Below are 24,598 nucleotides of genomic sequence, written 5' to 3' on the forward strand. Positions count from 1 at the left end.
TCACCAGGTAATTAATAGACATTCATGATTCCCAGATTATTATTTTGATGATCACCTTACTTTTCTCTATATCAAGTAAATATTGAGATATTTACTTGATCTATTGGTGTAATATTTAGTACAAACCTCACCGCTTCTTTAAAAATGGACAAATCTATGTTCATATGTAAAATGAGCATGAATTTGCCTTTTTTCCAGTAAAAACAGGTGACAGAAAGGTGCACAGGTGAGCTGAGCAGAGGTAGAAAGAGGCAGCATCATTTAAAAACGTCTTTAATTCAGCAACAGGAGCCAAGATCATGTTTTCAGACTTGTTTACATTCAGACAACAGGGTGAGAACCACATGCTGAGGACAGGAGAGGAGGCAGGTTTGTGTGCATGGGTGCTCTCTAATACAATCCTCTGTATGTGTGAGTGTGTGTGTGTGTGTGTGTGTGTAACTTTTAATACAGTCCTCTCTGCATATGAGCACAAGTTTGGGCACTCGTGTGTGTGTGTGTATGTGTGTGTGTTCTCTTTCTCTCTCCGTCAGACAGTCTATTGATCCGTTGCCTCCGGAGCTGTCGAGGCAGATGCAGAATCTTCCTGGGTCTCGTCCAATCCCTGGCCGCAGCCTCGGTCACCTGACTGCGTGCCCTCTTTCACTGGGACGGCGGCGTTGGAAAAGCTCAAGTCTATACTCTCGTATTGTTCTGACGTCCACTGAGAAAGACGGAGAGAGAAAGAAAGAGAGGAGAGATAACAGAGACGCATTAGATCGAGAATCTGTCTATATCCTAAACTGTTGTTGTAGCTTTTTGCATTCCCAAAACACATAATAAGACTTGTGATGCAAAATGGATGAAAGCAACGAAACCAATGACTGTATATAAAACGGGACGACATGACATCTTCCAAAAGTGACGCCAAAAACATTAGGAACGCCCCCTGGTGGCTGGCTGCAATGTTGGTCATAAACCCAGCATCATCCATGTTAACCGTTGGGACGCGGAAAGGTCAGGGAGTCAACAAAACCAGGTACGAGAAAAGATGCTCCATATAAACACCCACTGAACCAATAAGCTGCAGCGAGGGACCAGGAAAAGACAGTGTACGACGTTCTGTTCAGTTTTTAAATGAGAGGACCACTCTCTGTGAGGAGGGACGTGGTGTGAAGAGGCTGTTTTCCTACCTGTGTGGCCCGGCTGCTGGACCTGTGCGAGGGCCCGAGGGCGATGTTGACGCTGGACGAGGACTGCGTGTCAGTGGTGTTGCCGCCTTCAGCAGCAGAAAGTCCGGAGATCACCAGGCCGCTGGAGAAACTCTGCTTCCCGAACAGCAGGCTGAGGGTGGACGAAGACGAGGACACCTGGGGGAAGAGTAGACAATGATTCTGTCAGATGATGGTTTGTGTTTGCTATCAGCTATGGACATGTTTCCTGGATGATTGTTTTGTAAAATCCTGACAGACACAGCGGTTCTCTTCGCTCTTAGTTGTCAGTGTTGAAGTCTGAGTCCCATGTGTTGCTGTGTGTCTGCCATCAGAGTGAGAGGTTCATACCTGGCTGGAGCGCTGCTGATGCTGCGCCGCCTGGAGCTGCGAGCTGATCCCCCCCGCTCCCGAGAGACGAGGGACCTGATCGGAGAGGGAGGGGTCATCGCATTGATTTATTCTCCCAGTACAGACACATTAAACTTAACATCGCTTGTGTGTGTGTGTGTGTGTGTATGTGTGTGTGGGTGTGTGTCTACCTGGGAGAATATAGAGGCTATGGACGTGTTGAAGGACAGCTGACTGTTGGACAGACGTTGGACGAGCCCGTGGGTGGAGCCTGAGTCCAGGATGGGCCCTGATTGGCTAGTGACAGGGGGACGTTGACTCTGAGGCTGAACTGACCGACTGCGGTACTCCCTCCTGGCTGCAGACACACACACACCCACACACACACAAAAGCAAACACAAAAAAACACAGTCAAATACACATCAAAGCAGAGCTGAGACGAGTTGATCAAAAATAATTAGAAATTGTTTTGATCATCGATTATTGTAAATAAAAAAATAGAAAGAACATTATCTGACTCGCTCTTTAACTGAATATAAAAGTTGTCTATGTCTATCAAAGGGTTGCACACACGTGTACCTGTGTTGTGGTGTCTGTGGCTGTGTGTCGTCCTGGCTCGGTGCTGGTAGAGGCTCAGGCTGTTGGATGTGACGGAGGAGGGGCGGTTTTGGCTCAGCGAGGAAGAGCCGCCGGCGCCGCAGTCCACATCCTCCATGTTCACGCCGCTGTTGCAGCTGGTCAGGTTGTCCTTACGCACCCTGCAGAACACACACACACACAAACACACACACAGACACACACAGAGCTCTGATTTATTTATTCATATCCACATCAGTGCTAGGGACACAAACTGGCAAAGGGCCATGAAAAATAGAGCAGGCTTTGAGAATTCCAGCTGGTTAACCACACATACACACACACACACACACACACACACACACACACACACACACATAGAGGGAGAGAGGTGTTACGTAACTTCAGGAGCATATGTGACACACACTTGAGCACTCTTCCTCCTAAATTAGTTAAATGTGCCCCGGTTGAGGGGGGAGCGCTCGTCTCCTTGGCTCCTTGGCTCCTTGGCTCCTTGACTCCTTGGCTACTTAGTGAAATTAAGACGACACCTTTAACTCAAGGCCGACGAAACAGGATTAACAATCTAATCTAATCTGCAAGAAAAACTCAGCAGCTAAGAAGCTTAAGTGGGAGCCACACCATCACAAATACACATTAGCTCACCTGCAGAGGTTAATGCAGAGCCTATACAATAAGCAATGGTGTAATGTGTAACGGAGGGAGTGAAAAACAAAAGGGAGGAAGTCTGCAGCGGTGGAAAGTGGAAGGATCTGGCCGCGTTCCCACGCCCCACTCCTGCCGCCCTTGTATATGTGTTTAAAACTACATTAACTAGGCCGAGACGTCTCTCAGCAGCACCAACTTCCCCCAGGTCCATGTGTGTGTGAGTCCACAGAGAAGCACTCACTCAAGAGGCAGCCGGAGCTCTGCACTGCGGGTTGAACCGCGTCCAGGGTGATTTACACAGAATACCAGGAAAGACGGCTCAGAAAACAGAAAGGTCGCTTCATCAGCTTGACTTTTCCTTTCCTATTGAGCAGTTATCTGATACAGAACTAGAGGAGCACTCAGAGGAGAACATAACTCCACCAAGGCCCAACAGTCCCAGTAAATCTTACATGCTTTTCCCTGAAGATCTCGGTATCTGTCTTTGGATATTGACAAAAATATGGAAAAATAACCACATCTCGCAATGAAAGAATTCCTGGAGCCGTACCAAAATTAAATGTCTTCTCCCCTCACCCATAACACATCCTTCCACCAAGTTTCACTGGAATCCATCCAGTAGTTTCTGCATAATGCTGCTAACTGACAGATTAAATGCAATGAAACATACAGTAAACTCCCTCACAGAGATAATACAAATTGATTATTCTGGTTTAGACCAAAGCTTTAGAAACATATGGATTAAATAGATTCTCACCATTCCAGTAATCATGTTTTATTTAATCCCTAAATTTCTTATGAAGCCACGTTAACACTTTCACTCAGTCCCTGAAATCATTTCTCATTTCTGTCTGTTCACGGCTTCATTTGAGAGACACAAGAAAAACACTGACACCGCGGAACAACCCTGAGCTGAAGCTGAGGCTCGGGTGATTCTGAGGAGCATGTGAGTGTTTTACTTTAAGAGTGCGCTCTTAATAAATCAAACTCTTACCTGAGCATTCTGGGAACTGAACTCATGACCTTTCGGTTACTCTCTGTCTTTTTACCCAGCAGACTGAACCAGATTGGGGTTTTTTTAAACATGAGAGATTGTTGGTTTTAGATTTTCTATATTTATCATATGACGAATGTTTAGTCTAGTTTATAAAAAGACAGGTTTTTTAGCAGGAAGTAAAAACTGACCGTAACCATTTAGAGCAGAGCCAGGAGCGAATGGCATCCAGACTCAACGCCCCTCCTCCGATGCTGCTCAGCGTGCGGTGGGTTCCTGCGTATGATGTCGTCAGTGGTGACACATACCTGAAGAAATATGAATATATATGTCAGACACAAGGAGAGGGACGACAGGGGGAACCCCGCTCTTCCCAGATCTGTGACTGGCGCCTACATGGGATATCCCAGCGGCTGGTCGCAGGACGAGTTGACCATGTTCCTCAGCGCCTGCTTCGAGTTCTGGATGCTGCCGCGTTCCGGGTTCCGGTTCCGCAGAAACACCAGCTCCTGCTGCTGACCCGCCCACAGCCCTCGCACACACTCCTTGTTGATCTGCAGAGAGAAGAAGAGATGAGATCAATCAGACGCTCGTAGAAGAGGAAACGCTCAGAGACTCACTCTTTTTAAGGACATTTTTGTTTTTATCATCCTCGCCTGGTCTCTGCATGAAAATCACAACTCTGTGAAAGCCACTGAATTGCAAATGATAGGAGGTGATGAATACCCTGGAGCTGAACAGTACTTCATCATGTGCTGGGCTTCAAAAAGCATCTGAACTTGACTTCAGGAGTGTGTTCAGGTTTGATCGATTATTCGGGTTTGATTTATTAATGATAAAAACTGTGCCCACTTCTAAACACAAGCGTTAGTTCAGTTGCTGAACGGTGCCAAAAGTGCAAATTAGAACTCAGCCATACAGGAAGAAGAAGAGTGATTGTGATGAACATCAAAACCAAGTTGTCCAGGTATTTATAGACAGGAGGTTCAGGTTCTATGTGCACCCTGTGATGACTCTGTCTGAGGAGGCCTCTGGTTGTAGCTTGATGTCTATACTTTAAAGTATTGAGTTAAAAACTAACGTATTTGTATTTAAACCTCATGTCTGGTCTTCCCTCCTTGTGAGAACCCTACAAATCTGACGAAACAGACCTAACAGCCCGAAACCTCTCCGCTTCCTCCCATCCGACCTTTGCCCTTTTACCTTGATGACCTTGAAGCTGAGGTGGCGTTTGTACAACATGATGATCTTGTACTCGTCCGTGCCGTCATCGATCATGTGCCTCAGCGTGAGCAGCGTGTCGCGGCTCGACAGCACCGCCTTGCGCCAGGCCGGGTCGCTCTCGTGGCAGATCACCAGGCTGCTGCGGTAGTTCGTGATGGCTTCGTACAAGATGGACACCTCCTCGGTCTCCTCCAGGCAGGTGAAGTGATCCTGGAGGGGGAAGCAGGGCATTAGAAAAAGATATAATAACAACTTTAAATATTACAAGACTATAGAGTCGAATTAGGAGCCATTCAAGAAACCACAGTGAACTCTACCTGATGCAGTTTGAGGCTCATTCTGACGGCGGGAGCCACCACCTTCTGCAAGAGGTCAAGGTCGGCGAAGACCCACTCGTCCTTCGTGGCGATGCGGAAGTCGCCTTTAAACAGAGTGTTGAACCCGTACAGGAAAGACTCCAGACTTTGAGATTAAAGGAGAGAGAGAGAGAGAGAGAGAGAGAGAGAGAGAGAGAGAGAGAGAGAGAGAGAGAGAGAGAGAGAGAGAGAGAGAGAGAGAGAGAGAGAGAGAGATGTTATGAAACTATACCGTTTTCTTTTTTGTAACATTAACCACAAAGGCAGGAAGTGATTTCAGTGTAGTAAGGGTATCTGACTTTATGATATGGGTGTTTAAAGATTGAGATGTCGACGCCCCCTTCTGGTGCATATATCTAACTGCACTAAAGTATCTACTGTGTTTCGGCTGAACTCACTCCTGTTTCTTTTACATTTAGATATATTTTTTAAGGAGTGAATTAACTGCAAAAGCTCGGTGTTATATTTTTCATGTTTAATTAATCCCTTAAGCACGAAAATCTCAAATTTGTCTTAGGGAATTTTTTTCAATAAAAGTCTCCGATTGAAAGAATCATTAAAAAACATGATTGTCTCAAAATACACTGAATATATATATACATTAAAAAAACAGAACATACAAGAAATATAGCTGGAAATACAAGAAATCCAAAACTTGCAATTTACCATTTACCTGAAACTATCCCAGTGTCTCTTTGCTCTTATTCATTAATCCATAGTGAGTAACGTGACCTTGGCTATAAGGCTTGTTGTAATTTAAGGGGACTGTTGAAAGTTGGTTCTCTACTGAGTGACACTCTAGTTCAAAATGTCTTCGGAGTGTTGTTGTGTGATCTTCCTTCACAGCTCAGTTCAGAAGAGGATCACTAGTGATCTATTGATCCATGATGTGTGTGGCTCTACCTGTTGGACATGTTGTGTGATGCGGTGCCGAGGGATCTCCTCCCCAGGACGGAGAGAGCGTAGGACAGCGTCACCAGAGAAGAGTCTTCATCGCAGTCCACCGGCTGGACACAGACACACAAGAGAAACGTGGATATAAGAGGAGATTCTGCTCATTGGGTCATTTTGATGAGCGTTTTTCACGATTTTCGGATATATTTTTAGGACTAAACTATTAAAGTTAATCGAAAAAGATAATATTTCACAATTGCAGCCATTAAAATCTCATGATGAAGTCCCGTACCGTCTCCATCTTCCCGGCACAGTACTGGATCCACTCCAGGTAGACGTTGCAGAAGCTGGCTCGCGTCACCCCCTGCAGGCAGTGCACGTAGTCTTCATCGATCTTCACGCTGAAGACCTGAGGGTCCCGTTCTATGTGGTGCCACTTGGTGTAGGACTGCAGCGCCTCCTGGATGCTGGCGTCCTTCAGCCACGTGGAGAGTTTGGGAGATTGGACCAGGTAGTAGATGATACTCTGAGAGGAGGAGGAGGAGGAGGAGGAGGAGGAGGAGGAGGAGGAGGAGGAGGAGGAGGTAACATCAGATAAACATAAAATGAAGCCGCAGTTTATCCATCTGCATCTGGATTCACTAGTGGAAAGCTGCCATTTCTAATTATGTTTAATGCAAAAGGTATTTGTTTATCTGCCAATGAAGCTCTTTAACCTTTTGGGAGGCGAGTATTTAAGAGTGTGTTCAGACAAGTGGCACTGGAGAGAGGGAAAGTGGATACGTCTGAAGCTGATGCATAATTAAAGCTGCACAAGGTTCTCCCGACGCCAGTGATAAAATCTGAGCTTTAACACTAAACACAGCCGATCAAAACAAGGACGGTGCGGTTTGAAAACAAGAAGGTAGCAGCTCAGTGAGGGGCATATGTCGATTGGTATTTTCAGGACATAACACCAGAAGCTGAACATTTGAACCAGCTGGTGGCGCTAGAGTCATCTGGGTATCACTTTTTGTCACTCGTCATTTGTTTTTCATCATCTGGGGACCATGAATGTCTGAAATTTGATGATGAGTCTGCAGTATTTTCATTTTATATCTCAGATGAAACTGAAGAACTGAGCGACACCTTAAAAAAAAAGTAATTTAAAGCTCTTGTACAGAATTTCTCGAATCAAATCTAGGAGCTGTGTCCAACTTGGAATCATAGACTGTTTGTAAAGAAGTACATGTAATTTTGTTCCCGTGCTCTCCTGTGTGGTGTTTCTGTTGGAGGTACCTTCAGGTAGTAGGTGATGAGGAGCTTTCGGAGGTCGTACACCTGCAGCATGGTGGCGGCGTTGTTCTCGCTGATGCTGTAACCCTCCAGCAGGTACTTGGTGGCCATCACCTCCCAGGCCAGCCAGCGCAGGTTGAAGGCAGCGTTACACGACAGCATGTGAGGCAGGTGGCCCGGCTCGCAGCAGCAGCACGCGTCGTCCTCCTCCACGCCCTCCGTGATGGCCTCCACCTCCCGCTGCTGGCAGTAGGTACCTGGGATGGCGAGAGAAGTAGGTAGTCAAGTCTATCATCAATCATCAATTTATAGAGGGCGGGGGGAAATGGAAGATTTAGGAAGTGTGGTGGAGTCAAACTGTACCTCTGAACTCCAGACCCCTCAGCTGGAAAGTGACCAAGCCGTTGCCGATCTCGATCAGGTGGACCAGGGCGTTGAGGTAGTCCGACGCCAGGATGAAACAGTCTCCGGCGCTGTAGTTGCCCCATCGGCCCAACGTGAGGTCACCGCAGAGTGACTCCTGCAGCGAGCGAGTCAGATACTCATAAAATATGGAGTTTAGGTTGTTGTCATCGCAGCCTGCAGGAGAGGGACGGGGGGGGGGGGGGGGGGGGGGGGGGGAGTGAACGGTCAGACAGATGGACAGGTGACGAGGATGTGGACAAATTAGCTAAATAAACTACTAAAAGTTCATTTTAAGGCTATAAAACGTGGCTTAATTCACAATACTGACATAAAAAATGCAGCCTGTGATTTCAAGAAGGAACAAACCTGTCTCTTTATCCACTTGGGACACCAGTCTGCTGTTGGAGTTGTCGATTCGCTTTGTGCTGCAGGAAATGGGAAACAAAGAAACATTCAAACAGTTGAACCTGTGAAGAAGTCAAAAGCTACCATGTATGAGTCTTTCTCATTTGAAAAAGGTTCAAAAGAAATGCTGCAAAATCAGCTTTGAGTCAAATCAAAAGCTACTTTCAAATGACAACCGCCCAAACTGGCTTCATTGCAATGTCCCCAGGTCCCTTTTGCCATTTGGCCCCAAAAGTCCAATGAAACTCTCCTACATCTGCAAGAAATCACTGATAAAGAACAAGTCCTTTTCAAAATGTCATGGTGCATCTTGTTCAGAGCCCTCAGATGGTTTTAACAGATCACACTGGTCGTAAATGAACGGCCACACAGGGATCAGGAAATATTTTAAGATGAAGAACCTGAATAAAACATCTGCTTTCCTGCACCACAGTGCTTTCAATCTAATAATTTCATTAGATTCGTTTAAATAGCAACATGGTCTAAATATAACCACTGGAGTATGCACGATGCAGCTGCAGACTGAAGTATTTTTGGACTGAAGTGCACACAGTGTCTCACATCAATAAGTAAGAGGGAACAGAGGGAATAGAGGGGTTAGAGAGAGAGAGAGAGAGACAGAGAGAAAGAGAGGGAATTGTGTATTTCAGCTCAAACAGTCAATAAACGACAAATCTACATACAAACGTTGATTATAAAATGTATACATTTTAAGAGAGTCCTGAATTCACAAGTCACAAGGTGTTAAATATTGATTCTGATGACAAACGTCAACCAACAAGTCTATTTCTAAATCCATCTGTATGTGAGGAGGTAATAACTAAATTCATCTTTGCAGCATGGATTCACGTGAAGTTCGACTTCGGTGAACTTTGACCTGTGATATTCGCATCACATAGAAGATCTAACCGGCCTAAAAACTACGTTTGTTACTATTGTTAACTTGGTTTTTGTTTTTTGACAGGATTTGTTGACAGATCGTTCTGCAGGTTTTTCTTCAGTCTGGACAAACTTCTCTGAATACGTCTTACTTGTAGTTTCGCTCCCAGAACTTGATTGGCCGAGGATATGAGGAAATGAAGATGGCGCTGCCCAGGAAGGGAGCCAGGGGGGTGTAGAAGATGGTGGTGAGCAGCGTCTGGAGCAGCAGCATGGCGGAGTCTGAACACACACACGCCAGTCAAGGAGAGAAAAGCAGGTACTGACACAATCACACACACACACACACACACACACACACACACACACACACACACTAACACACACTCCCACATATTAGATCAGGATACGAGGCACTGCAAACGGCTGAGCGAAGGCATGGAAAGCGCTGCCCCAGGCGATCTGCCAGGGAGCGATGTAAACCAGGATGAAGTGGAGCTTCAGCAGCAGCTCACGCATCTGGAGACAAACACAAATACTCAGTCAGTGTTACAGGAAGACTGAAACATGTGATGTCTGCCTCTGGTAAGCTGCTTTCAGACGTGCACTGGATGCAAGAAATCCTCCTGAAATTATCTGGAAGCGATCTATGGAGTTTCTCCTGCCAGCCCCTGAGTGACAAGTCTGGATAATGTCAGAGTTAATAGAGCAGGAACATCAAATGGGCTAGTTGATGAAATGATGAAGAAGAGAAGCTGAAGACGAAGACGTCAACGTGGAAGGACAACGAGATGGAAGGAGACTTTCTCCTGCTGCCTTCTTCATCTGGGAAAAGGCAAAGTGCGAAGAATCTCTGGAGCCAATTGCACAGACATTTAGCAAAATGGCAAAATATGTGAGTAGCAAATACAAACAAAACAAAAAAGTGAATTCGGTTAAAATATTTTCCTGCAGTATCAACACATACATCAAAACATCACATATCTGCTGTAACCCGGGTTTTTGCTACAAATGTTAAATCTAATGCTGGAGCTCAAACCTCGGTGCATCCCTGGGGTTATTTTCTCAGATCTGACAAATCTTCATCTCCAGTTTCTGCACGTGTCCACAGCCTCTCTCTCTCTCACCTTGTGGAAAACGATGGACATGAAGAAGAAGTCCAGCAGGAAGCTCTCGGAGGCGCGCGGACAGTCGAAGTGGAAAAAGACGAGCGTGAAGAGCAGCGTGAGGAACTGGAAGCTGGGGTCGCAGAAGGACGAGCGCAGGAGTTTGAGTCCGGCCACCGTGGTCAGGAGAACGTCACAGCTGGAGGTGAGAGATCAGAGGACAGGTTCAGATGCTGACTCACCACACACACACACACACACACACACACAGATGATGCTGCGTGTTTGTGTCTGCACGCGTCCACTCACTGGATTCCCAGCTTCTTGCGGTGACTGAGGGCGAAGCAGTCGTTGGTGAGGGCGCTCAGCACGATGGCCGGGTACACCACGTACTTCTCAAAGCACAGGAGCCCCACGTACAGGCGCTCGAACCACATCAGCACGGCATCCTCTGCAACACAAGAGAGAAGAAAGACATTACAGAGGTTAGTATATGATTTAAGCAAAACAGATTTCCAGCAAACGGGGTGGAGGGTCAGGGCCTGGGTCTGAGAAGAGCCCAGGGAAATGTAGCTCAGATCCAGAATGACATGTGGAGGAGATCATCTCGGCTCGACTGACCTCTGGGTTCAAACTGGTGGTACTCCTTCGTCTTGAGGACCGGGTGGGAGATCCACAGCCAAGGATGATGCTTCCTCAGCTGGGGGATGAGGTAGTGGGTGACGAAGCCCACCGTCCCCGCCAGAGCGTAAAGCACGATGGTCACGAAGGGCTGGACACAAGAAGGCGTGTGAGTAACACATCAAAGGCAGCGTAAAGAGAGAGAGGACGGAAGATACTCTCACCTTGAGAGACAGAAACACGGTACTGGCAGTTATGGCGAAGGTGAGGATGTAGGCAACGGAGCACACGACCACGTCCGACAGCAGGATCTCCTTCTGCGGGGCACACGAGGGAGGAAGAGCCGCGATCATTAACAATCCAACCTCAATGAAAACTCATTTTGTTTGTCTGACTCATTAAGGTGTGTGATTATTTTTTGTTTAATCCACCTGAGCCTTGAAAGACGCAGCAGCTCGAGAGGAGTTAGCAGTTTCAGATTACACATTAATACTGTAAGAGGCGGCGGGAGGCCGGTTTGCTCCGAAGCATAATTCCCTGTGATCGTTCACATTGATCGACAGCAAACACCAGCTTAGGTCTGAACAGCTCAGGTGCACAGTGTGAGTGTAGGCTCAGATTTTACAGGGATAATTACTGTGAAGCAACATGAGCAGATATGGTTATACCCCACACACACCCCCTGTTGAAACACATACTGGTTTGATCCCCTTATATTGACCCGTAGTTACCATAGAGTTCTGCAGCTTCTCCGGCAGCGGGTCTTTGATCTCGGTAGATTCCTCCTCCTCTTCCTCAACCTCCACCAGAGAGGGCATCACCTTCGACTTGATCAGAGATCTGCAATTAAAAAATAAGAGTCTTATCTATGGAAACAAATTACTAAAAATATGTTGAATTTAGCATTTATGAGTAAAATAATGACATTTCACATGATTTAAGAAACAAGTGGTTTGACTTCTTGTCTTATATGTATACAATTATTGCTTTTCATTTTCTAATCACGTGAAATGAATAAGGAAAGTTATTTTCACTCTATTTAAAATGTAAACTTTTGAAAATCTCATTATATTTTAATAATCAAACAATATCACAATCTGCCTTCATTTCCTTCTGAGGATGAATTCATCTCTAATCTTCTGCGCAGGACTAGTATGAAGTGAAAGGTCATGCAAACACAGAAACAAACAAGCACACAAACAAACACACACACTTACATTAGAACGGAGGGGTCGCTGCTCTGGCGGCTGAGGTGATAGGAGAAGACGACCAAAAGGCCACAGAAAGCAGAGAACAGAGCTGGAGTGTGCTGCTCATCCCAAGGCTCCTGTAACCACACACACAAGCACACACACACACACACACACACACACACACACAGACACGCCAACATTGTAATACTACTTCTTTTAGACGACCCTATCTTCTAAGCTTCTTCGCCCACAATCTTCTTTTGTTGGATGAACAATAACACATCCCTGACTGCACGCCATTTATAACTGTGAGTCCTCTTTTATTCCTGTCACCAGGAGGACGAGGGACATGAACACAGATTCACTGCAGAGCGCTGAAAACAAATAAAAGAGGAAAAGGGCCTTTTCTTGTTTCCTTTCTTCTTCTGTAGCTTTTGTTCATCTCTACCTTTAGCGCTCCGAAGCAGAAGCCGTAGAGCAGAGACAGAGCGACCAGGCTGCGCAGGATGCTGTAGATCGCAGAGATGAGACTCGTGGCAGCTGAGACACACAAATCAGAGTGAGGATGAAAATACCTGCAGCCGTGTTACACAATGAGAAACACAGCGGAGACAAGTGCTGTGTTGATGACACTGACTGAGAAGAGTCACTATAAAGGACCTGATAACTTCTCAGGAAGGTTATTTTTGCATCTAGTAATGTGATCATACAAAAAGCAATTTTTTTATTTTTCTTCATGATTTCTTCATGATATCATTATTTTTAGGTGGCTTTTTAGTTGTAAAATTATTACTTATAAAAAAGTTTGGGGTAATATTTCTCCCTTGAGTTACCTTTTAAATGAAGCCAGGGTTATGACTTGAATCAAAGAAATTATTTTCGGATTTGTCCATTAGAATATTTTGTGGCGTGAAGGTGTGCAATGCTCCGTTGAAGAAAGATGGAGTCACATATTTCTCCAAACAATCAGGATCATCTGACGCAGATTTCACACACACATCAAACCAGAGCCACAGATGCACACAGTGAAATCAGGACGTGGATTCAGGACGGAGATTCGAAAGAGTTTTACGAACCTGTCCCTCCAAAGAAATGCATGTCGATCTGCTCCAGCAGGTAGATGGTGAAGGTGTTGATCTGAGGGAAGAGGCCGACCAGGAAGGTGATTGGGAAGCAGTAGGTGAAACCTGTTCAGTGCATAAAACAAAAGACATTTCCATAAAGGACTCTTAGTAATAAATACAATGAATGATATACAGCAACAAATAAGAGCGGTGCTGTGCAGCAGCAGCTGCAGGGTTGCCTGGTGTCTTCCTCCCTACCCACTAGCAGGTCCCGTAAGAAGCGCAGTGCGTCATGGCACACGATGGTGACCCCGTACAGGCTGGACACGGGCAGGTCCTTCCTCCTCAGCAGCTGCTCCAGCAGCCAGATCAGAGCACAGAAAATACAGAAGTAGGCCGCTCGGCTGTAGGCCACCAGCTGGTTGTGGCCCTGGAGAGACACACACACACACACACACACACACACACACACACACACACACACATGGACACACACAAATTAGGATGATAGGACAGTCAGTCTGATTGCGAGCTCAGATATTTAAGACAAATTTGGGAAATATTAGGTTGAATGCATCTTGAAATCGAATGTGTTTTCACAGTAAGAAAAGACCTCAGATCTGCTGATGGTTCATCAATCAAAACACCTAATTCACATGGTCAAGTGAACTCTGACATGACAACATGAATCAGTAAGGAGTAGCAGGAGTCACAACTTGAAACTCACCAAACAGGACAGAATGGAAATATTGATATTTCTTCTAAGATTAAATAACAAACTCACATGTGTTGGTGAAGCTGCGTCTGGTTGAACACTCTGCAAAACAAAAGAGCCAAAGTTAAGGACCTGGCAGGTCTGAGGTCAGTTTTTCTTGTCCTCTTCATTAGGTCACAGTGGCACAGTCACAGTCGAGCTCACATATCTTTCAGTTGTGTTTCAGTTCACTGTTGTCTGTACCTGTTGGTAGAGACTTTTGTATTATTTCTATTTACCTTCAGTAAGGAATACTGGCAGCTGGCGATGACCAGGCAAAACTGGAAGACCCAGAAGTCTTTGAAGCAGCCGTCGTTGAGAAGCACGAAACCGAGGAAGGAAACCAGGAAGGCCATGAAGATGGCGACAAGATTCTCCAGAACATCCTGGTTTCTACACAACAATAAAGATATTGAAGTTATTGTTCTGCAGGTGATTAAATTGAAAAGAAAAAAGACAGATTGATCAATGGGGAAATAACACACACCCAAATTGAGGTGCTACCAATGGAGTGGATGGTGCAATAAAATGTTCAGAAGGCTTTTTCAACTGTTTTAAATTGAAATAGAAAATAGAGACTTAGTGAGTCTGGGTCATAAAAGCTTGTTTTGGATACAAGAGAATGCAATCCATTAACAACAAGGACCTGGCCTGGTTTAAAATGTGAAATAATGAGGAGGTTATTTTTAATTAATTCACAAAGAAAAGTTTTCCTCAACTACTTCCTGACAAGCGGTGACGCAGGTGAGATTCGGGTGTTTTGTGTGTTACCTGTCCAAGAGAGCGACCAGTGTGAGTCTGTCGTATAAAATGTTCATCCACTTCCCAGGAAACAGCTCCAGTTTGTAATAAATCTTCCTGGTCGGTTTCTCCTGAGTGGAAGTCTCTGATGACTCATCCAAAGAGTCCTCTTCCTGCACACACACACACACACACACACACACACACACACACACACACACACACACACACACACACACACACACACACACAAACAGACACACACAAAGAGGCACAAATATGTTATACAAACACATACCCGCATGAATTCAGCTCCACTAATACAGGAAAGAAAAAAAAGAGTCTGATGTTTTACTGTATATTTTCATATCTATATTTCTAATGTGCAATAGTGGAATAAAACACAGTCTAAATCATTACTAGTGCAAACACACACACACACACACACACAAACAGTATGAAGTGGTGCATTAATGATTCAGCACGACTCTTTGTTGGTTCAGCTTTAACAACGGATCCAGCCACATTATACCAACACTGCTGGTCTGCATCCAGCTCTTATCTTACAGACACAGTTTCAAACAGCAGCAAACACTCATATTCATATTCACAGAATCACAACTGGACACACACACTCATTCACTTTACCACTTAGTTGATCATCTATATGACCTTCTGGGGACTTTCTGTCTGATCTATTTGATCTATTTACTGACTGTTAACTGACACTTCTTCTTGTCATGTATTCATACTTTTTTATTTTACCAATTGATTTAGTTGTAAGTCTCTTATTAATTTATTTGGTTACGGGTGTCATGTGGATTATCTCTGAATGTTCTCGTTCATTCCCGCTGCTGCACAGTTAGTACAATAGCACAGATTCATCTGGATAGGTGGATATCATGTGAGGTCTTGTGTGAATGCATGGGAGAAGAGCAACGCCATAGAGAAAGCATCGCTCCGCAGAACTACAGGTTGTCAGAATCCCACAGGCCTCCTTTAAATAACAGCTTGTTGGACAACCTTGGACACCATGCATATACATACTGTACAGCTGTCTTAGAAACCACGCTCAGTAAATAATGGATGTTGTTGGTCTGCAGAATGAAAGAGAAGAAAACGAGAAAGCAGACAAACACCTGGAAGATCTCAGGGTGCGTCCTCCGTGGCCGCAGCCTGTGTGCAGGGATGATGCGTCTCTGGAAGGGGCAGTCGGTGTGAGCTCCCGCCAGGCCGTCATGACCCTCCGAGTTGGAGGACGTGGACAGCAGGTCACTGAAGACACACAGACACAGAGGAAACAGGATGAAGTGAGTCGAGAAGATGGAGACAGGGAGGAAAGGAAAGGGAAATAAAGATCTGTACCACATGTTGCCGGTGATGAGCTCGGCTCCCAGCGGCAGGTTGAGGGCTCTCTCTGCGTACAGCTTGCGGGGCCTGTCTCCTGAAACAAGCACATACACACAAAACGCCTATTTGTATAAGTTATGCACCATCACTTGTATGTTGGGGTTTATATAACATGACAGACAAACAGCAGAGACGGAACAATGACTGAACAGCTGAGCAGCTGAACATCTTGGAGCCGTTCCAGAAAAATGTATTTTAATCTGCGGGCATTCTGAGCCGTTTCAAAAGGGACGGCATCAGCTGCTGGCACTGCCTCCCACACAAACTGTGTATTTGTGCAAAAGATCAAAATATGATCAGACGAGCCGAGCACAATGACTGGGTTCATTTACAGCACCTCATTGTTCTTTCTCACGACATGTGACTCATCTCAGTTTGTTTGTCTCCTGCAGAAATAAATCACATCACATTTCCAGGGAACCGAAGGGGAAGTTGTAATGTTGTTACTTTTGCTGCTTACTGTGGACCGTGTGGAAGGTGTAGGCGTCCTCTTTGTTGGTGGCCTCTGGTCTGCAGATGACCTGCAGCATGGAGCTCTCTGACTGAGACGTTTGTGAGGGCAGGGAGTCATAGTCCGGATCCTTCTCTCTGTCTGTCTGTGGACTGGACACAGAAAACATAATCAGATGAGAACCGTGATGCTGCATGTTCCATGCAAGGTTTTTAAAAGTCCTATAATTCTGCTGTTTTCACTGGTATAATTCTGCAGGTACCTGTCAGGAGACACTATTGGGATGTGTTTGTCAGTAGCCAGGCTGGTGGGGGGTTTGGGCCGCTCCGATTTGTTCTCCGTGCTGGTCTCCGCTATCGTATCATCTTGTCTGGAGCTCGAACTCAGATTCTCTGCAAGCGGACCAAGTGGAAATGTTTATTTTAGGATATAAACAGAGATTATTCATTCAATCTTCAATTGAAAGTCTACAAGCCACCTAGCTGCCATTACAAGCTGTGCTGCTCTGATCACAATGTTGAAGAAAGGTAAAAAAAAGATTCCTGGACCCGCCCACTGATCCGGATCCACATAAAAATTGAATAGGTTCTTCCTTGCCCCCCCTCCCCCCAGCTGCAGTTCACACACCACTGGCGAAGTTGCACTTGTCCTTGGACTCGTCTTAATATCTGCATTAACCTTTAACAAACCCGACATACCCATTTTCCACCCAGTTGTTTCCACCGCTGAGGCCTGATGTGACCTCTTGTCATGACTGGGTGGTTGTGTACAGACTGTCTTTGACTGACAGCTCCCTGTCGCCTGTGTGCGGGTTCACCTTTCACACATGTAGAGCTGGAGGTAAAGGAACAAACCATCTCACTGTGATTCACCTTCCTTCGCAGCCTCCACCTCCTGCTTGTGTTCCAGCGCCTTGTCCTGCTCCTCCTGTGAGCTGGCCCCACACCCCCGGGTGCTGAGGGACCCCAACAGGGAAACAAACTCCAAGAAGTTGGACTCATTGGGAATCTGGCCCTCCTTAGCTTCCAGATCTGACTTGGAACTGGTCATGGTGGTCTGATAGAGACACAAACGTTTTTATGTATGCAAGGACAGATGGACAGAGATAACTAGAAGAAAGGTGCAGAAATAGAAGAAGGTAAACTGCCAACATACTGTGTTGTGTGAGCGGTCTGAAAGCAGCACGGCGTCTTTCCCACTGTCCATGCTCAGCCCTCGAATGTGAGTCCTGCCACCGGGCCCGTAGCGGCCCACAGCCGGCGGCAGACGCAAGAACCCTTGTGAATCCACGTTAGCATCCAGAGGGTCCGTGTCATCCCGGTGGGAGTGGACATCGATACCCGACGAGCTGTTATCGTTTGTCAGCTGCGGGCTTGGAAAGCTGTCCGTCATCACCTGCAGGCTGAGGTGCTCCTGCTCTGGGTCTGGACATTCCAGCGTGGTCGACTCAGAGCTGGTTGTCTCCTTGCAAAGGTGGAACTCTTCACTTTGACTCGTCGTCTGCTGCTGTGTCGGAGTGGGGTCGTCCTCTGAGCCCGTCGCTTCCTCTCCCTCGTCCCCCTCCTGCTTCTCTTCCTCGGGGGAGTCGAAGGTGATGACAGGGATCTTGATGTGACATTCTCCTGCATCCTTCTGAGCCTGGAGGACAAACAGAGACATGTGACAAACACTGTCCCTTAGTGTCCCAACTCCTCAGTGAGGGGCCACTGGATCAGTCTTGTCTAACTCATGCTGAGCAGATATCAATCAATCCGACAGAGATCACAAAGCTTCTGAGGATACCGAAAAAATATCTGATAGAATTTAGGAGAAGAAAAAAATTATGCACAAGACTTTTAAAGATTTCAATTTGATGGAATGATACAACTCTCAATATTTCACAATCCATCCATATATTATCCATACCACTTATAGAAAATACCCAGGGACTGACATATAGAGCCAGACAACCATTCACACTCACATCCACACAGACAATTACGACTCCGGCCAAATCGGGTTTAGAACCAGTAAACGCAACAACATGCGGCCCAGTACTACACTATTGGTTGATTGACAGTATATGAACAACCTGAATAAGAAGACATTTATGGGATCTTGGTGAAAGGTGATTCATTTAGAACTTTAAAGCAAAAAAGCCCAAACTCCCTCTTACCTGTGCGTTCTCCAGAATGCTCTGCTTGACTCTCTCCTCCAGCTGAGCAGCCGTCTGAGCGTCACAGCTCATGGTGATGATGATCTTGACTGTGTCGCTGTCGTCCAGGCGGGTGGACGTAGGCCCGGGGCCGGAGGTGTCCACGAGCACCACCTCGATCTCATCAGAACAGTACGTCTCCTCCGGTAGCTCATCCTGACGGACAACGAGGGAGAGGGACAGAGAGTTTTACCACGGATTAGGAGAGTAATCACATTACGTCAGATACAGTCACCATTTTTTGGAAGCGTGGGAGTCACATGTGAACGTCAGATTAAAATCTAACCAACACATCAGCTTCTACATCTGCAAGATCTACCTGTGCAGGAGTTTCTGGGACGTCGAGGAAATCCTCCTGACTGTCCTTGGGAGTGTCCAGTGAGTTATTGTTGTTATCCGAGGGCTCTTTTTGTCCATCGCTCTCCTCCTCGCTCTCTTCTTCACTTCCCTTCGAGGGAGGCAGACCTTCATCAGCTGTTTCCCTCTCAGCGGTCTCTTTATCTTCACCATCTTTCTCCTCTATTCTCTCCTGCTCCGGCTCCTTTTCTGCTGTTCGCTCCTGCTCTGATCGCTCCCTGTCGCTCTCCATCAAAGTGCTCTGAACGTCCTCTCCTTCTTCCACAGCTGCGTTTTCAGTCAACTCCTCATCCATTTTCCCCATTGTCCCGCTGGCAGATATAGGCTTCATGTCTTCTCTCTCCGCCCGGGAAGAGGGCCTCTGCTGGGCCTGCAGCAGTGGGGCGGCCTGGTCGGGGTTGGGGCTGGAGAGGTCGTCTGGAGAAGGCTCTGGGCTTGGATGCAGTCCGGCCTCCACTGGCTTCCCCTCTGCCGTACTCTCACCCTGTTCTGAAATGAACAGATTTAGACGTGTAAGATTATTGATGAAATGTCTCAAATCCTAGAGGTCTTTTCTTTGAAGTTTGTATTTGGCTGAAGTGACAACACAACCCACTATATTTTGTACTGCAGTATTTTTCGGTAGCAGATAAAAAACGATACCAAAATGCACCACGGTGATCATATCCCCTTTTCTGATCAACTGATTTAGCTCTGAATATTCACCCGTGCATTTACGTCATAGATTTACTGGAAGTAGTCAGGGTCTTTTTGGCTATGTCCAACGAACTGGCTATTGTTGTTCCTTGCATTTATATATATAGTGATGGTGTGTTTACAGAAAAGGAAGTTGTATATCAACAACAGTGCATTAGGAGAAGAGGAACTGGGATGATACCCTGTATTTACTTCTCACTGATGCTGAGTGTCAGTGTCATTTTAAGCAGTACATGGATATTTTTAGACAGTGATAAAAAAGAATTACCTCATGCATTATTCATTTTCATCATATTTCTGCAGGTCATAAATCCTCCAAACTGTCAAACTGATTTCATAACATCAACAGCAAATGTAAGAGTGTGTGATTCTGAAACTCTTTTTGCTGAACACTAGTCTTTAAAAATATAGTCCCAGTGTTATCGCTCTTATGATGGTGGTAAAGAGCGTGTTTGTAGTCGTAGACTGGCCAAGTGCAAGTGAAACAAAAAATAACAACAGACTTGTTTTATGCTTCAGATGTTAACGACAGTGTTAATAATCTGATGGAAATACGCTGATTCATTTATCGGAGGAAACTGACCTGAGCCTGAGTGGTCAATTAGCAGAAATACTGAGCCAGCCACATTAAGAAGCCACTGCATCTTAACTCCGCTGCAGATCTGCACTGTGGTCTGGTTTTATGCCACAGTGAGTTTGCATATTGCACATTCTGCTGAGTTTTTCCAGTGAAATTCTTATGTACAGTAGATGCTTCTTGCAGAGAGTTTCCCTCTTGGGTTCAGCTATGATAAAAAGTCTGATTACAAGAATTTAATTTGTGCAAAGAGTGAATGTAGCGGTCTCTCTGAAAGCTGACTATTGGTTAAATATAAGCTAAAATCACAGTCAGTGTATTTTTTGTGAAACCAGCCCCTCGTGACAGAGAAGGCCAAAGTTTGTGACAATACTTATCAAGCATCCATGACACTTTTATCCCTCTATGAAATCATTTGCATTTGTTATGTCAATCTACTCATTTATTCAGGTTACTCATCTGAATCTTATTCAAACAGAGAGAAGATCATTGTCACCTTCCACGGTCTTCACCTCGTCTGACTTTGAACAGTCCTGCGTGGAGGAGAATTCACAAACACGTGGTTAGAATGAGATCAGTAGGGTTTTCTGTACTGTATGTTCTCAAAGGGGTTAGGGGTAGGGTTAGGGCGTGTGTCACTCACCACACCGATCAGTCCTGGGTCGGTTTCTGTCTGTTTCACCGTCACCTGGATCACCGGACTGGTACGCTTACGAGCCAACATTGTCATGGCAACACTGTCGGGAACAGTGCTGCTCTTCCTGTTGGGCGAGAGAGAGAGAGAGAGAGAGAGACAGAATGACGGGTAGTCCACAGAAGAGCACACATCACATTCTCGAGTCGCTCATGTTTGGATGAATAAACAACAGTCTAGACTCACTGTTTCATCTCTGCACAAGCACTTCAAATAATATAAAGGAATAAATAGAAACAGTTTCTTTTTCAGCGATGGAGTTTGTGTTTTTTTTGTCTCCGTGCAGCTCTAGTGTGTCAGAGCGGAGTGGCCGACACTGACCTCCCCTCATTAGCCTCCTCATTGACTTTGAAATGAAGTGGCAGGAGACAGTTTCCTTAGACACAGTTGTTTAAGTTTGCAATCAGATCTCAAAGACAGAGAGCACATACAAAGGGAGAGCGTGGCATTAACATGATAATAAGAGGATGTCAAGTACAGGTTATACTGTAGTTAGTATTTTAGGCATTATTCTGAAAGGAGGTCTCAGGCTTAAATGTACCATTTCATGCAAATAATTGAGATATATTCAGCCCTCTGGCCTAGATTTTGTACTGGAAGGGGAGGCACTTAAGAATCAATGAGCAAGATCCTAATTTGTAGTAAATATCCTGAATTTCTCTGTAATACTTTTAAAAACATGAAACGTCTTCTCTAGTCTTGACAAGGACGACAGATTGAGCTTCCTGAGACTGTTCCATGAGTTTCAGGATTACATGTGTGGGGGTTCACCTGATGCTGGCGGGCAAGCAGGAGTCCGAGGCGTTGCTCTTCTTCTCCTGGGCCTTGCTGAGGTCGGAGAGGCTGCTGCGGACCACCGCCTCGCCCTCGTCGAACATCAGGTGCAGCCGGTAGTTGGCCAACTTGATGAGGACGAAGAAGACGGTGATGGAGGTGCAGTAGATGCTCAGCGCCATGGTGGTGGGAGGCAGGGCCTGCAGCAAGGAGAGAGGAGAGGAGAGGAGAAGACTTTTATTATATTCCAATCAACGTCTGTTTGATTCACTGCTTCGAGCTGCATCACTCTGCTCCTGATGGAACTGTCTCTTCAGTAATTGTATGTAAGTGACATTCTGAGAAAAGGCAAAGCTTTCTCACTCACACAGCCATGCTGTGTCTTCGAGTATATTACAGGCTCTGTGAGCCACAAGACATAATTTGATTACTTAGCGGATTAATGAAGTTTATTGATCCCCAGGAGAGGGATGGCCCATAGCAAGGAACAGGAGGATGTAAGACAGAGCATCTGCATCATGCTGGTACATGCACTATTTACACAGTATTTATATTATTTAACCATGAAGAGAATCACAAGGCTTTTGAATGGAAGAAGGACAACTACAAGGTTCTTGTCAACGAACGCAACAGACAAGGCTGGAAGGCAAGAGGCTGTGGAGGTAGGATGCAGGTATAGATGAACATGAATCTTTCTAACTGTCACTGGGTGAATGAATTTATAAATTTGTTGTGGTTTTACAATTTGCAGGAATGTATTGACAGCCTCTCTGACGTGTTTCAAGTTGCCGGGAGGGCTTTTTCTATCCCGTTGTATCCCCATGTCTGTAATCTACAAAGGAAAATAACTGACAAATCTCAGATAGAAGCTCCTAATTATGAGCTTCCATCATAATATATCGCAGTGTGTATCATCACTGCTGGCAGCCAATTTAGCACCCATTCCAAAGGCTCTGTTATCAGCTCACGTACATTAAGTCCATCCACTTCAGGGACGTACACGGCTGTTGTTGCCATGTTGTCAAGAGTTAGATGAGACCTTATTATTTTCACATTTAAGAGGAATGTGTTTGACCTGCAACTCCTCCCTTTATTCCTGTCACTTCATGACACAGTGAGCACAGGGTGCACATAGGTCAATGAAGATGTCCCTCAAAAAAATGATTATTCAGATGGGTGCAGGAAGATACAAATCCAGGAGTGGTTATATTATTTTGAAGCACGGATTTGTTTTTCCTCCATATCCCCGTGTGTGTATTAACAAATCCCATGCAGAAGCTCCACGATCAGACCATCGTGTCATGGAGTGTGGTGGCCGGTGTTGCACCCATTTCAAAGGCCATGACACGAACACGTTAGTGAGCCACAGTTTCCTCCGCCTCATCCAAGGGCAGCCATGCGTTCCGACACTGCATGAAGAGAGAAACACTGCGACAGCGCCGTCTTCTCCTCAGGATGCAAGCAGACAATGGGGGATGGCACAGAGAGAGGAGCAGCGAGCTGCGTGTCCGTCCGAAGGAAGAAACACCGTCGCATGAGAAAACAACATCACCTACGCGCACCGTGCGCACCTCACACCCCCTCCGCGGCCTCGGACGTCATGTCCCCCCTGATTTGAAGACTCACCAGATGCAGAGACAGGGGCAGCATCAGGAGGAAGATCCACAGATAGAGGTGGCACGAGTTGTTGAATTTGTTCTGGTCCGGCTCGTGGTACCAGCCCCCGGTCAGAGATGCCCAGACTCCCTGGCGCAGGGTCTGCACGACCTGGGAGCCCATCTCGGCTGCTCCCCTCTCCTCCTCCTCTCCGCTCAGGCTCAGGCTGGAGGGACGGATGATGATGCTGGTGCTGATGCTGCTGCTCGGCTACAATGAGATGGTCTCCTCTAACGCATGCCACAGTCGCTACGCCTCCATGTTGGGCTGATGTAGCGCGACTCCCGAGCCCTCTCTCTCTCGCCTCATCGGTCTCCCCCGGTGCTGTCTGCCTTCCTCCAGCCCAAAGTCGATCCGTCCATCGCTGCTGCTGCTGCTGCCGCCGCGGTCCTCATCTTGTCCTGCTCGTCTCTCTCCCTCTCCTCCTCCCTGGCTCCCTGCACAGATACGCAGCTCTGAACGCCTCCCCCTCGCAATCCTCCCCCCCTGTCTTCCCCCACCTCCACCTCAACCCCCATCCATCCATTCTCTTCTTTTATGTGACTCCCACCTTCAGCGTTTCTCTGCGCACACGCGTTTGGCAGCAGAATCAAGACATTGTGCACATAATACCTGTGAAAGTGTTGAATATGGCAGATGCCTTTCTATTCTATTAAGTATTGTGCACAAAGGCCTTTGTCCTTTGTGTTTGAATGTTTTACTGTATTTTTTTGCGAATTTACTGCAAAACACTGCCAAGGTAGTCGTTTTTATTTTTTTATTTATTTTTCAGTTCATTAAATAAAAGCAGTGAATTAAAGGTTCCGTGTGTAGAATTTAGTGACATCTAGAGGTGAAGTTGCACGTTACAGCTGAATACCCCTCACCTCCCGCTCACCTCCCAAAATGACAGAGAACCCGAGGAAACCTTCAGATGTCAAACGATGCATATATTACTACTGTAAAAAAAAACATGGCCGCCCCCGTAGATAGGACCCTCTCCCGGTGTAAATAGGGCTTGAATAAAATAGCAATTCTTTTGCACAAATCTAATTTTCATTGAGTTTCAGTTTGTGCTGAAACTGTCACACCGAAGTGTAGCTGAGGTCTTT

At 46.0% G+C, this 24,598-nt stretch overlaps 1 protein-coding gene across 1 annotated transcript; it reads right to left on the bottom strand.

Moving 5' to 3' along the window:
• Positions 1–485: 485 nt before the first annotated feature.
• On the bottom strand, positions 486–23,643 carry pcnx2 (pecanex 2). Its single transcript, XM_053436532.1, has 40 exons — positions 23,478–23,643; positions 21,849–22,051; positions 21,027–21,144; positions 20,880–20,916; positions 19,064–19,599; positions 18,715–18,903; positions 17,715–18,197; positions 17,432–17,615; positions 16,822–16,951; positions 16,569–16,711; positions 16,064–16,142; positions 15,838–15,973; positions 14,729–14,871; positions 14,197–14,350; positions 13,988–14,020; positions 13,462–13,633; positions 13,216–13,326; positions 12,588–12,679; positions 12,164–12,273; positions 11,678–11,786; positions 11,171–11,263; positions 10,947–11,097; positions 10,635–10,776; positions 10,347–10,524; positions 9,630–9,738; positions 9,372–9,501; positions 8,302–8,360; positions 7,894–8,109; positions 7,534–7,787; positions 6,548–6,781; positions 6,265–6,368; positions 5,323–5,467; positions 4,985–5,215; positions 4,178–4,335; positions 3,973–4,089; positions 2,122–2,300; positions 1,733–1,899; positions 1,542–1,616; positions 1,173–1,349; positions 486–703 (listed from the first exon to the last, which is right to left on the bottom strand). The coding sequence occupies exons 1-40, from the start codon at positions 23,628–23,630 to the stop codon at positions 539–541; spliced, it is 6,399 nt and encodes a 2,132-aa protein (XP_053292507.1). The 5' UTR covers positions 23,631–23,643; the 3' UTR covers positions 486–538.
• Between the last annotated feature and the right edge of the window lie 955 nt (positions 23,644–24,598).

The sequence above is a fragment of the Pleuronectes platessa genome, chromosome 12 (assembly GCF_947347685.1).
Source record: "Pleuronectes platessa chromosome 12, fPlePla1.1, whole genome shotgun sequence".
Taxonomy (NCBI): Eukaryota; Metazoa; Chordata; class Actinopteri; order Pleuronectiformes; family Pleuronectidae; genus Pleuronectes; species Pleuronectes platessa.

What these genes read in the sequence shown, in the direction of transcription:
- pcnx2 (XM_053436532.1), bottom strand. Translation starts at nt 23,630, where the DNA reads ATGGGCTCCCAGGTCGTGCAGACCCTGCGCCAGGGAGTCTGGGCATCT. An exon ending in CTCATCACCGGCAACATGTG is followed by an intron (nt 15,974 to 16,063) that starts GTACAGATCTTT and finishes GTGTGTCTTCAG; the next exon opens with TGACCTGCTGTCCACGTCCT. An exon ending in TCAGCTTCAAGGTCATCAAG is followed by an intron (nt 4,336 to 4,984) that starts GTAAAAGGGCAA and finishes TTCTCTCTGCAG; the next exon opens with ATCAACAAGGAGTGTGTGCG.